Raw genomic sequence first — 15,220 nt, forward strand, 5'->3', positions numbered from 1 at the left:
GATGTAAGAAATGGGCATGTTGTACTGTGGTGCTCAATACTATTTAATACTGCACACACACACACACACACACACACACACACACACACACACACACACACACACACACACACACACACACACACACACACACACACACACACACACACACACACACACACACACACACACAGAAAAAAAACAGACAGCTGTGGCTATGCAATTCTTAGAATGATGGTAAGATCTGTGGAAGCACATATCCATCTAGTTTACGGAGCAAAACCAACAAGCTCTGAGCTCCACCTTGCTACACCGTTCATTCTGTGGAAATACGTGACTAAGAGCTACAACAGCAACAGCACCCCTAGGAGACATGTTGTCTGTACTAGTTTGCTCTCAGTCTTCGTGTGTGACAGTGGTGTGTGAGGATAGAAGTGGAAGGGGATTGTAAGGAGGAACAAGATCAGACTTGCTTTATTGTCTGTTAACTTAGACAGAAGAGAAATGTGTCTTTATACACAACCCAACCCCCTGACGCACACAGAGAGAGCGGCTGGAAGCAACAGGTCAGGTGCCGCGCACCTGGACCAATTATACTTTGTTAATTGCCACAATGGCAGGAATTGGTATTTAGGATAATGCCAGCAAATTTCCACACCAGATTTTCTCGTCTGGGCTGGGATTCGAACCGTCAAATCCTGGTTACTGGCCTGCTACCACAATATGTTTCCACATACAACTGCAACAGTTGAGTGGGGAAAAAAAAAAAAATGTTCTCATTATTGGGTATTAATCTCTCAGCCTTAGTCTGTATCTCTCTCGTCCCCCCTCTCTCCCCTTCTCACTCTCCTTCTCTCTCTCCCATTCTCTGCTTCTTTCTCTCCCCCTCTCTCTCATCCCTCCTTTCTCTCCTTCTCTCTCTCCCACTCTCTGCTTCTCTCTCTCCCCCTCTCTCCCCCTCTCTCCCACTCTCTCTCTCTCCCACTCTCTGCTTCTCTCTCCCCCTCTCTCCCCTTCTCACTCTCCTTCTCTCTCTCCCACTCTCTGCTTCTCTCTCTTCCCTCCTCTCTCACCCCCCCTCTCTCTACTTCTCTTCCCCTCTCTCTCTCTCCTTCTCTCTCTCCCACTCTCTGCTTCTCTATTCCCCTCTCCCCCTCTTCCCTCCTCTCTCTCCCCCCTCTCTCTCCTTCTCTCTCTCCCACTCTCTGCTTTTCTCTCTCCCCCTCTCTCGCATCCCTCCTCTCTCTCCTTCTCTCCCTCCCCCTCTCTGCTTCTCTCTCTTCCCCCCTCTCTCCCTCCCCCTCTCTGCTTCTCTCTCTCCCCGTCTCTCCCACCTCTCTCCCCCTCTCTCCCCTCCTCTCTCTCGCCCTCTCTCTCTCACACTCTCTGCTTCTCTCTCTTCCCCCTTCTCTCTCCCCCTCTCTCTCTCTAGCAGAGCGAAAATCTTCCGAGAATTGTTTAATTCTTTGCGGCAAACAGTTCAATATAACAGGCAGGAATGAGTACATAATGATTCAATGGTTTAATGGTTGAATTGTATTTTTGTATTGGGTGTATCTACTCTTGGCCTGTATACAGTATGTATGTTGGTCCAGAAAGATATATCCGCTGTTTTTGTTATTGTAGTTTTACTCTGTCTGCAAACACGCTGGATGATTCAGAATCCAATGAAGAGCTTGAATCGATTCATTGACGTAGAGATATACGAGCTCAAAGAAACACGGTTTCAGAGGATTCAAGCACTGTTTAGGACAACAAACACAATCAACAAAACAAACACAATCAACAAAACAAACACAAAGCCAAGTCGGCCAAGCGGTGTCAACGATGGCACCAAATACCATCCCCAAGCCCCAAGAGTGCACACGTGGAGAGTGAGGAGAGGTTCACGGATATAGATGTTGACTTGTTTGAAATCCATCAATGAAAGGCTTGCTAAACTTGATATCTTGGATATACTACGAGAGGACATCAATGCATTACGTGCCAGTCTACAATTCAGCCAATATCAGATTGATGATCTGAGGAAAGAGAACACGGACCTGAAAGGTAGACTCTACTCTTTGCAAAGTGGTGCAAAGGGAGAACAAACAACTTAAAGAAATCTTGCTTGGATGTACAGTGTCGATCAATGCGGGACAATCTCGTCTGCTCAGAGATACCGGAGGATGACAACAGCAAAAGATTGTGAGGACACTGTCCGAGACTTTATGTCAACTCCGTGGAAACTGCCCACAGATGTCGTGAGTAATGTCACTTTCTCCAGAGTCCATAGAATGGGTAAGGCCTCTGGGAATAGGACACGGGCTGTTATTGCATGCTTTCAACATTTTAAGCAAAAGGAAATGGCGAAGAGCAGGGGCAGAGAACTCTGAGACGCTACTTCCCCACGGAGATCCATGAAAGGAGACTAAAAACTGTATCCCAGCATGAAAGAGATGCGTTGCCTGAACAAACAAGGCTCCTTGGTGGTGAATAAACGTTACATCAACTGGCAACTGTATCAGGACTCTAGAGTAACTGCCTGGCTATTTGACGTCAACTGTATCAGGACTCTAGAGTAACTCCCTGGCTATTTGAAATCAACTGTATCAGGACTCTAGAGTAACTCTTGTTGTTTGAAATCAACTGTATCAGGACTCTAGAGTAACTCTTGTTGTTTGAAATCAACTGTATCAGGACTCTAGAGTAACTCCCTGGCTATTTGAAATCAACTGTATCAGGACTCTAGAGTAACTGCCTGGCTGTTTGAAATCAACTGTATCAGGTCTCTAGAGTAACTGCCTGGCTATTTGAAATCAACTGTATCAGGACTCTAGAGTAACTGCCTGGCTGTTTGAAATCAACTGTATCAGGACTCTGGAGTAACTGCCTGGCTGTTTGAAATCAACTGTATCAGGTCTCTAGAGTAACTGCCTGGCTATTTGAAATAAACTGTATCAGGACTCTAGAGTAACTGCCTGGCTGTTTGAAATCAACTGTATCAGGACTCTGGAGTAACTGCCTGGCTGTTTGAAATCAACTGTATCAGGACTCTAGAGTAACTGCCTGGCTGTTTGAAATCAACTGTATCAGGACTCTAGAGTAACTCCCTGGCTGTTTGAAATCAACTGTATCAGGACTCTAGAGTAACTCCCTGGCTGTTTTAATTTAATGTTCAAATCTGAGTTTGTGTTGTAGTGTATCATGACAACTATAATGAATACATGCTCTATTGATCTCCACTATAATGAATACATGCTCTATTGATCTCCACTATAATGAATACATGCTCTATTGATCTCCACTATAATGAATACATGCTCTATTGATCTCCACTATAATGAATACATGCTCTATTGATCTCCACTATAATGAATACATGCTCTATTGATCTCCACTATAATGAATACATGCTCTATTGATCTCCACTATAATGAATACATGCTCTATTGATCTCCACTATAATGAATACATGCTCTATTGATCTCCACTATAACAAATACATGCTCTATTGATCTCCACTATAATGAATACATGCTCTATTGATCTCCTCTATAATGAATACATGCTCTATTGATCTCCACTATAATGAATACATGCTCTATTGATCTCCACTATAATGAATACATGCTCTATTGATCTCCACTATAATGAATACATGCTCTATTGATCTCCACTATAATGAATACATGCTCTATTGATCTCCACTATAATGAATACATGCTCTATTGATCTCCACTATAATGAATACATGCTCTATTGATCTCCACTATAATGAATACATGCTCTATTGATCTCCACTATAATGAATACATGCTCTATTGATCTCAACTATAATGAATACATGCTCTATTGATCTCCACTATAATGAATACATGCTCTATTGATCTCCACTATAATGAATACATGCTCTATTGATCTCCACTATAATGAATACATGCTCTATTTATCTCCTCTATAATGAATACATGCTCTATTGATCTCCACTATAATGAATACATGCTCTATTGATCTCCTCTATAATGAATACATGCTCTATTGATCTCCACTATAATGAATACATGCTCTATTGATCTCCTCTTGACAAGGAAAGGGCTGCATTTTGCTCAGGTTAATGTATGTAGCCTTCCTAACAAAATGCATGAGGTTTTTAACTTGGTCAACATAAATAATATTCATATTTTAGCTTTAACCGAAACGCATTTGGATGTATCCGTTAATGATGGACAAATGAACATTGACGGATATAGTCTACTGAGAAGGGACAGGAATCATGGATATAGTCTACTGAGAAGGGACAGGAATCATAGATATAGTCTACTGAGAAGGGACAGGAATGATGGATATAGTTTACTGAGAAGTGACAGGAAACATAGATATAGTCAACTGAGAAGGGACAGGAATCAGAGATATCATCTACTGAGAAGGGACAGGACTCATAGATATAGTCTACTGAGAAGGGACAGGAATCATGGATATAGTCTACTGAGAAGGGACAGGAATCATAGATATAGTCTACTGAGAAGGGACAGGAATCATAGATATAGTCAACTGAGAAGGGACAGGAATCATGGATATAGTCTACTGAGAAGGGACAGGAATCATAGATATAGTCTACTGAGAAGGGACAGGAATCATAGATATAGTCTACTGAGAAGGGACAGGAATCATGGATATAGTTTACTGAGAAGGGACAGGAATCATAGATATAGTCTACTGAGAAGGGACAGGAATCATGATATAGTCTACTGAGAAGGGACAGGAATCATGGATATAGTCTACTGAGAAGGGACAGGAATCAGAGATATAGTCTACTGAGAAGGGACAGGAATCATGGATATAGTCTACTGAGAAGGGACAGGACTCATAGATATAGTCTACTGAGAAGGGACAGGAATCATGGATATAGTCTACTGAGAAGGGACAGGAATCAGAGATATAATCTACTGAGAAGGGACAGGAATCAGAGATATAGTCTACTGAGAAGGGACAGGAATCATAGATATAGTCTACTGAGAAGGGACAGAAATCATAGATATAGTCTACTGAGAAGGGACAGGAATCAGAGATATAGTCTACTGAGAAGAGACAGGAATCATGGATATAGTCTACTGAGAAGGGACAGGACTCATAGATATAATCTACTGAGAAGGGACATTAATCAGAGATATAGTCTACTGAGAAGGGACAGGAATCATGGATATAGTCAACTGAGAAGGGACAGGAATCATAGATATAGTCTACTGAGAAGGGACAGGAATCATGGATATAGTCTACTGAGAAGGGACAGGAATCATAGATATAGTCTACTGAGAAGGGACAGGAATCATAGATATAGTCTACTGAGAAGGGACAGGAATCATAGATATAGTCAACTGAGAAGGGACAGGAATCATAGATATAGTCTACTGAGAAGGGACAGGAATCATATAGTCTACTGAGAAGGGACAGGAATCATGGATATAGTCTACTGAGAAGGGACAGGAATCATAGATATAGTCTACTGAGAAGGGACAGGAATCATAGATATAGTCTACTGAGAAGGGACAGGAATCATAGATATAGTCTACTGAGTAGGGACAGGAATCATATATATAGTCTACTGAGAAGGGACAGGAATCATAGATATAGTCTACTGAGTAGGGACAGGAATCATATATATAGTTTCCTGAGAAGGGACAGGAATCATAGATATAGTCAACTGAGAAGGGACAGGAATTATAGATATAGTCTACTGAGAAGGGACAGGAATCATATAGTCTACTGAGAAGGGACAGGAATCATATAGTCTACTGAGAAGGGACAGGAATCATAGATATAGTCTACTGAGAAGGGACAGGAATCATAGATATAGTCTACTGAGAAGGGACAGGAATCATGGATATGGTCTGTTTAGAAGGGACAGGAATCATATAGTCTACTGAGAAGGGACAGGAATCATAGATATAGTCTACTGAGAAGGGACAGGAATCATAGATATAGTCTACTGAGAAGGGACAGGAATCATGGATATGGTCTGTTTAGAAGGGACAGGCATCATATAGTCTACTGAGAAGGGACAGGCATCATATAGTCTACTGAAATGAGGACAGGAATCATAGATATAGTCTACTGAGAAGGGACAGGAATAGGAATGGTGGGGGTGTAGCACTGTACATTCAGAATCATATACCTTTAAAGAGGAGGGATGACCTTAATGTATGTCAAATAGAGGCACTATGGGCTCAAGTACATCTGCCTCACCAGTACATATACCTTACCAGGCAGCCATATTGGTAGGATGTGTGTATAGGATGTGTGTATAGACCTAAGGTGTCCTATCTTGATGACTTATGCACTGGGTTTGACCAGGCCACAGATAGTAACAGAGATGTATTTATCTTGAGTGATTTTAATATAAATTGGAAGGATCATAATAATTCAAATATAACTAAATTAATGAGATATGCCGAGAGCTGTGGTTTGAAACAAATGATTAATGACACTTCTAGATCATCAACCTAGTTGGGTCATCGTTCAGACACGTGCATTGATCTGATCTTCTGTAATATACCATTGTAATGCTTAAAGGATATATCAATGAAAGTGGGCTGGACAGACCATAATATTGTTGCCATAACCATGAACACTAAGTTTCCATAGAAACCCCGAAGGATTGTGGTCAAGAGAAATTATAAAACATTTAGTCATGAGCAATTTCAAAATGATTTGGCTGCTGTACCCTGGGAGCTGATTTATCTAGAGGATTATTTAAATCGCGCTACAGAAGGTTTTATTGATTTGCTCACTGAGGTAATGGACCATCATGCCCCAGTAAGAAAGAATACAGTGGCAAAAGTCTTAGCAGACAAATTTTAACAAGAAATTGATGAACAGAATTATAGAACACGTACGTAAGTATACCGTTAAAATAAATCGCAAGGAAAAAAATGCTTTATTTTACAACAAAGATTTTATTGATTGTAAAAATGATTGTAAAAATGTATGGAATACAGTGAAGGGCTTACTTGGTTAATCTATGTTATAATGCCCATCTCGTGTGGAAGTTGACAGGAGAACAATTACAAAACCAGCTAATATTGCCAATCATTGTGCTGAACGAAATGTTATTGATTGAGAGATAATGGAAACACCCATTCTTCCAAACAAGCTATTGTCCAATGGATTGATAGTCATGTAATGAGAGAGAGAAAAAAAACAACTTCTCACTTGTCTTTTAGTCTACCATTGGTGTCAGCACAGGAGGTGTTAAACCTATTGAAGTCATTACCCGATGGGAAATCTACAGGTTGTGAGCTCATGGGAAAATGTACTTCGCTATGCTGCTCCCCAGATTGCAGCTCCACTGAAATACATATTTAATTGGTCACTGGAAAAGGGGACATTTCCAAATGTATGGAAGCATGTGTCCAATCCCGAAAGACAGAAAACAACCCATTACTCCAGCCAATAGTCGACCAAGTAGTCTACTCCCTTCACCCAGTAATATATTGGAAGGTATTGTGACTAGACAAATATGGTAGTATATGGAAAAGAACAATCTGATCACAGCCAATCAGCACGCTTATCACAAAAAACATTCCCCTACCATTGTATTGTTTGATATGACGGACCAGTGGCTCAATGCTATGGATAATGGCAGGTTTGTAGGTGTAATATTTGTATATTTTAGTGCAGCATTTGATTAGGTGGATCATGAAATAATTTTGACAAAATTACTGCATGATGTGTTCATGGAGGCAGCATTGTATTGGGTACAGTCATATCTAACTGACAGGAAACAGTCCACCTATGTCATGGGTCATTTTCTTCCCTTCATGCTTTAAACTGTGGAATACCGCAGGGCAGCTGCCTTGGGTCGCTTCTTTACTTAATATATACCAACGATCTTTCTTATGCTTTTTCTGAATCTCAAGCTACTACATTCGCAGATGATACTACAATTTATACAGCAAGACAATCAGTTCGACAGGTACAGCAAGCTTTACAATTAGATCAGTGAGTGGGTTTTTAACCGGGAAACTAATTTGTTTTGAACGGCAAGAAAACCAAAGTTATGTTGGTCTGTTCCACCAGGAAAAGACCAACACAACATGGGATGCAATTGAGTAATGGGGGAGTAAAAATGTATGAAGTTGCAGATACCAGACTACTAGGGGTGCAGCTAGACAACTGCTTATCATGGTCATCTCAAATAACTCATATATGTATAAAAAAAAGCATGCTCATGTAACAGTATAACTTTAGTCCGTCCCCTCGCCCCGACCCGGGCGCGAACCAGGGACCCTCTGCACACATCAACAACAGTCACCCACGAAGCATCGTTACCCATCACTCCACAAAAGCCACGGCCCTTGCAGAGCAAGGGGAACCACTACTTCAAGGTCTCAAAGCGAGTGACGTCACCAATTGAAACACTATTAGCATGCACCACCGCTAACTAGCTAGCCATTTCACATCGGTTACACTCACCCCCTTTTCTACCTCCTCCTTTTCCGCAGCAACCAGTGATCCGGGTCAACAGCATCAATGTAACTTTAATCCGTCCCCTCACCCCAGGCGCAAACCAGGGACCCTCTGCACACATCAACAACAGTCTCCCACGAAGCATTGTTAACCATCGCTCCACAAGGGCCGCTGCCCAAGGGGCACCACTACTTCAAGGTCTCAGAGCAAGTGACTTCACCGATTGAAAGGCTATTAGCGCGCACCACCGCTAACTAGCTAGTGATTTCACATCCGTTACACTCAGAAGGATAGCTAAATATTTACTGGGAAAGATTATTTAGCAAACAACCCAAGCATTAATTGTGAGTCAGGTGATCTATTGTTCTGTGGTCTGGGTGAAATGCAGCAGCAAGTTAAAGTAAATTAGGAGGCTGCAGATTGAACAGAACAAAGCAGCAAGTGCTGTTTTAAGGTGGAGATATGATTATTCTGTTGTAGTCATGCACAATGCAATGCAAGATAATTGAAAAAACATGCTCAATTTATTTCACAATGTACACCATTTAAAACGGCCAAACTACATCCACAACAGTATTCAGTTGGTACGAGACAGACATTTAGTAAATACTAGGATTGACCACCATCTATGCGTTATCCAGACAGAAAAGAGAAATAGGCAATACAACATTTCGATTTAGAGCAATAATGAAATTGAATAATGTATCTGAGAAACCCAGAAACCTTTCAATATGTACATTCAAACAGTACTTTAGAACCATTTAAATATACTAAATTGGAAGGTTTTGCAGGACTATGGCAGATGAAGGAACCACTCTATTTTTTAAGACTGTCAGAATTATTTATCTGGTCAATATGTCAGTTTTTTGTAACAGTGTGTTATATGTGAAAATGCGATTGTATAATACATTGTATGTTAATGTTTAAGGACTCTTGGAAGATTAGTCCTAATGAGGACTAAGAGAGATCCTAATAAAACAAAAGAATCTCCTTCTCACTCTCCCCCCCCCCCTCTCGGGGTGTGTGTGTGTGTGTGCAGTAATACATAGTATTTGACATAGAACTCCTCAGTAGCCCTACAACATGCCGATTTCGTGAATTACTAAATTCACAGTTAAAAATGCTGAAATGAAAAATGAATTACTTAATTAAATTAATAAATGTATTCTTGTGTTATTTTCTTCTGATTTGCATTAGTTTTATTTATTCACAGAGGAAGCTAATTGTCAACAGATAGTGCTGGCACCTTCTCATAAAAGAAAGACAAGTAAATATTTCAGAAATCTGTTATTTAGTTCTGAATGTACTGGAGGAGACATAACTAGACTCGTGCGCCCAAGTCGCTCTTGAAATATTGGTGCGTAAAAATACCACCATAACTGATTGTTGCCGAAGTAAGGAGGACTTTCAAACCCACCTGAATCACTATCTTCAATACGACAGGAGACACGATGGTGGTGCATATCTTCTCCCGGTGGGGTCCATGATACTTCTGTCCCATGGTGAAGAGCATCGGAGAGGCCAGGAGGAACGAAGCCACCCACATCCCGCTGATCAGCTTTTTGGTGCGGCTGCAGGACATGATGCTCTTCGCCTTGAAAGGGTGGCATATCGCCATATAACGCTCGACGCTGAGGCTGGCGATGTTGAACGCCGTGGCATACGAGCAGGCATCCCGAATGAAATAGTAGCCTTTACAAACAACTCCTCCGAACGCCCAAGGATGATGGACCCAGATGAAATTATAGAGCTCGACGGGCATGCTGAGGACTAGTATTAGCAGGTCGGAGACGGCGAGACTGGACAGGTGGTAGTGGACAGTGCTTTGGATATTCTGGAGGGACTTCTTGGTCACCAGGGTGTACAGCGTGACGGAGTTCCCTAAGCAGCCGACCGCAAAGAGCGCGATATAGATCACAGTGACCAGGACCTTCGAGTAGATGTTAGTGTTGACGTCCAATGAGTCCTCCTGATCGAGCTCCGATCCGTTGTCAAAAAGAGAGTAGTTATCCAGACGCAGAGAGTAGTTGTTCCCCCGAGTCAGTAGTTTCTGCGCCAGCGCGCGTAACTCTAGAAAGTCGCGCCCTGTCTGTGTGAAATTCAGCTCCATATTGTGTACTGTAAATAACCACTTTTTTTCTGCATATGCAGAAAGACCGCACTATATTAAAATTCCGTTGAGAAAACACATGTAGTGTTTTCGCGTAAAAGCGGGAAGGGGAGAGTACCGGTTTGAGGCCAAGAGGAAAGTTGTGATGGTTTTATATCTGGCACAGGAGGAGGCGTGCTGGACTCGCAACCTTGAGCGATGACGGAGTGCCATTCAGTGATTGGTGTTTTTTCTTTGTTATAATCCATTGATATTTAACTTTGAATACCTAAAATAGACTCAATCTTAATAAACAGTGTCTTACCATTCCATGTAATAAAAGGTATACATGTATGTCTATAAAATATCTCGCTGGATGGATATATTTGAAAGACAATGAAAAGGAGAATGGTCGTTCCACGAAATGAGTGCTTTTTGTGTCGCTTTGATAAGTAGACATTGTGCACCAATATTGCATTTTAAAAGCCTGTTATATTAAATAAAGTTCCCTTTAATATAGACCACATGGAGAATTCAATAAATAAATATTCTTTATATGTGTCACGTTCCTGACCTGTTTTCTGTTGTTTTGTATGTGTTTAGTTGGTCAGGACGTGAGCTGGGTGGGAATTCTATGTTGTGTGTCTAGTTTGTCTGTTTCTATGTCAGCCTAGTGTGGGTTCTCAATCAGAGGCAGATGGTAGTCGTTGTCTCTGATTGAGACTCATATATAGGAGGCTTGTTTTGTGTTGGGATTTTGTGGGTGTTTGTTACCTGTCTCTGTGTTTGTGTTCTGTACCAGATCGGTCTGTATCGGTTTTGCACATTTGTTATTTTGTAAAATAAGTTAAATAAAATTGTTTATTTAACTAGTCAAGTCAGTTAAGAACAAATTCTTATTTACGACTGCCTACCACAGCCAAACCCGGACAACGCTGAGCCAATTGTGCGCTGCCCTATGGGACTCCAAATCACAGCTGGCTGTGATGCAGCTTGGGTTTGAACTAGGTACTGTAGTGACACCTCTTGCACTGAGATTTAGTGTCTTAGACCACTGTGCCACTCAGCAACTATGTGTCACATCTAGGAATTCACTTTGTCCTAAAAGGTTTAAAATGGTCACCATCGTTGTAAAGTCCTAGTTATTTTGTTGCTTTGACAAAGTCGTTTCTGAACATTATTCTTTATATCATGTGATTAGTGATTAATTTATGTTCGTCCCTCATTTTTTAGGTCACCCCTGTTATGTGAACTAAACACTTGTTTTAACATAGTGAAACTATTCCTTAAAAAATTAATAATCAAAACGCAACATTGAAATCTACTAGTCAAATCATAGTGTAAAAGTAGGTTAGCTGGTTCTAGTCTTTTGGACCATTTCTGGTGATCTGCGGTGGGAAACCGACTGTGTAGACTAGAGCATAACACACTGCATGTGCCAGATCCTCTCTCTCACCCTGGGGTGGGAGACACACACACACACACACACACACAAAACACCCTTTCCCCATAGTGTGTATCGAGGTTAAATGTAAAAACTCTTCCAAAGCTGTAAACCATAAACGACAGATTGAATTAAACATTGCGCAGAGTGAGACGCCCGGTACTAATGACCAAAACTCAATGGACAGAAAAGAATGTCGCCGTAGGACAGCCTCTGAAAGGTAATGGGACTTTAATGTTCTATCTGTGGCTGCTGCTGCTGAGCCCACTGAGGCTGCCAAGTCTGATGTTGCACACAGTTAATCACCTCAGGACGTTACACACAGTTATTCACCTCAGGACGTTACCCACAGTTAATCACCTCAGGACGTTACACACAGTTAATCCCCTCAGGACGTTATTAATCACCTCAGGACGTTACACACAGTTATTCACCTCAGGACGTTACCCACAGTTAATCACCTCAGGACGTTACACACAGTTAATCACCTCAGGACGTTATTAATCACCTCAGGACGTTACATACAGTTAATCACCTCAGGACGTTACACACAGTTAATCCCCTCAGGACGTTATTAATCACCTCAGGACGTTACATACAGTTAATCACCTCAGGACGTTACACACAGTTAATCCCCTCAGGATGTTATTAATCACCTCAGGACGTTACACACAGTTAATCACCTCAGGACGTTACACACAGGTAATCACCTCAGGACGCTACATACAGTTAATCACCTCAGGACGCTACACACAGTTAATCCCCTCAGGACGTTACACACAGTTATTCACCTCGGGACGTTACATACAGTTAATCACCTCAGGACGTTACACACAGTTAATCACCTCAGGACGTTACACACAGTTAATCCCCTCAGGACGTTACACACAGTTAATCCCCTCAGGACGTTACACACAGTTAATCCCCTCAGGACGTTACACACAGTTAATCACCTCAGGACGCTACATACAGTTAATCACCTCAGGACGCTACACACGGTTAATCACCTCAGGACGTTACACACAGTTAATCACCTCAGGACGTTACACACAGTTAATCACCTCAGGACGTTACACACAGTTAATCCCCTCAGGACGTTACACACAGTTAATCCCCTCAGGACGTTACACACAGTTAATCACCTCAGGACGCTACATACAGTTAATCACCTTAGGACGCTACATACAGTTAATCCCCTCAGGACGTTATACACAGTTATTCACCTCAGGACGTTACCCACAGTTATTCACCTCAGGACGTTACACACAGTTAACCTCAGGCACATCTCCACAAGGTATGTTTGTGATCCAGTTAATTTTTAAATAATTCTCAGAATCCATCCGTGTTTATGCGAAGCCTCAGTGAGATGTATTGTTCGATCAAAAGCAGTAGCTTTGTGCTGTAGCTGGCTCACCACGCTGAGGGAAGGACGCTTGGTGTGATTTTCAACATTGATACATTTGTCAAACTGAGAAGTTATCATTATATGTCAATGGGGGGATTATTATTTTCTGTCTGATGTGGGGAGTCCGTCCGTCCGTCCGTCCGTCTATTTCACTAGCTGTCCTCAGACCAGGCTAATCAAATGGCCTGGCTATGCTGGAGGGCTGCTCCACTCTGTCTGCAGGCCTGTCCCAGTCGTCACACAACCACCTATAAGAGCCTCTCAGAGCCCTACTTAGCAGCTACTCCTGGCTCAAAGCTTTTGTGTTTGAGAAAGAGAAGTCAGATGATTAATTGTGTGGTAGTATAAGTATACATACGTGACACACCTCATAAAACACTGCAACACATTTTACCTTCACAATTTTATGTAATATGCCAACATATGAACAATTATGAGGACACGTAAGCGGCCTCTCAAGAACAATATGCAGAGAGGAATTGTCACAGTGAAACTTGACTTGGGTTGATAGAGACACATTTTGTTATTTCTCTCAGTTCATGTCAAAGTAATGTTAATGGTTTGGATTTTTTATGTCACTGGAAAACAACACGATTGAACCTCAGCTAGTACTACCATCCAATTGAAAGGTTTTCAGTTCACACCCCTCGTCTCTCTTTCTATAAATTGCAATTGAAAGTACGTTTCAGACATATAGGATAAGTATATCCTTAAGACCGGGAGATGTGTGGAGGAGTGCCAAAGGCTCTGGACTCGGGCTGGGACAATAACACCACCTGCCTAGCCACAGCAATTCACTCTATATCTTAGACTCAGGAGGGGGGGGGGGTTGTCTGGAAGGGGGAAAGAGGACGAAGTGAGGATGATATGGCGTGGGAACATCTTTTGTAACCTGCATCCTGACGGGGGAAGTCTGGGTAAAAACACGAGGAGGCGTTTAGAGCCTTCATATTTGGTGGACCCCAGCAGAACAGTATCACAAATGGAAATTTGCAAGAAGACATGTTGAGAGATACCAGACGGATGATTTCTCCAACTATAATGTTTCATAGTTTATAATCATATAATTAAAAAGTTAAAGCCATCGACTTTGTTATCTGTAGTTAAAAAAAGGCATGATAACGTAATACGTATTACATGATAACTCAAAATAACATGGACTGTTTTAATTTCTTTGTATTTTTTTACAAAGCGATATATGAAAGGACATTTCTTTCAGCTCCTGAAAGACAATGGATCACAGAATCACATTCCTTGGTAAAACTGGAGTGGGGAAGAGTTCCTCAGGGAACTTGGTCAAGAAATGTTTAAATATGATTATTCTTCCTCATCTGTTAACAAAGATTGTTCAGTAGGGACTGCTATCGCTGTGTAAAATTGTCTGTTTCCCAGTGTGTACATGTCAGTGAGAATACAGTATCTTTAATGATACGAAGTAGAGGCTCAGTATTGAGAAGTCAGAATAAAAACAGAGCTTGTCCAGGCTTGATTAGTCAGCTCTGGAAGGTCATGGATCTTTATACATTCTAATAGCCCCTAACACTTAGTCTAGTGTCTTCATGTTTTTCATATTCTTCACTGATTTTCAATAGGATGGAAAGAGGGGAAAAAACTGTTTTATAGGAAAAATGGTTGCAGAAGATGTTGTTTATGGTGACTAAGGACAAACACTCCTGTTTCCTGTTTTGCAAAATGTGACATTTAAAATATAACTCTGAATGAATATGGAAGTCTGTTCTGATTGACTTCTCAATTATTTTTAAATTCAACGCTGCCCGTTGTCTTTCTTTTGTTCTCTGTGATCGAGAATAACATTTTCTGTAGACCATTTCCGTGAGACAGGACATTTTAATAA

The 15,220-nt window shown here is 41.4% G+C and overlaps 1 protein-coding gene across 1 annotated transcript in view; it reads right to left on the reverse strand.

Annotated features, from left to right (window-relative positions):
- Positions 1-10,676, reverse strand: part of LOC129861275 (neurotensin receptor type 1-like) — a 43,260-nt gene extending 32,584 nt beyond the window's left edge. The window contains exon 1 of the mRNA XM_055932554.1: positions 9,845-10,676. Within this exon, the coding sequence (XP_055788529.1) occupies positions 9,845-10,537 (693 nt within the window). The 5' untranslated portion in view covers positions 10,538-10,676. The remainder of the gene's footprint in view (positions 1-9,844) is intronic.
- Positions 10,677-15,220: the final 4,544 nt, after the last annotated feature.

This window comes from Salvelinus fontinalis, chromosome 8 (genome assembly GCF_029448725.1).
Source record: "Salvelinus fontinalis isolate EN_2023a chromosome 8, ASM2944872v1, whole genome shotgun sequence".
In the NCBI taxonomy this organism is placed as follows: domain Eukaryota; kingdom Metazoa; phylum Chordata; class Actinopteri; order Salmoniformes; family Salmonidae; genus Salvelinus; species Salvelinus fontinalis.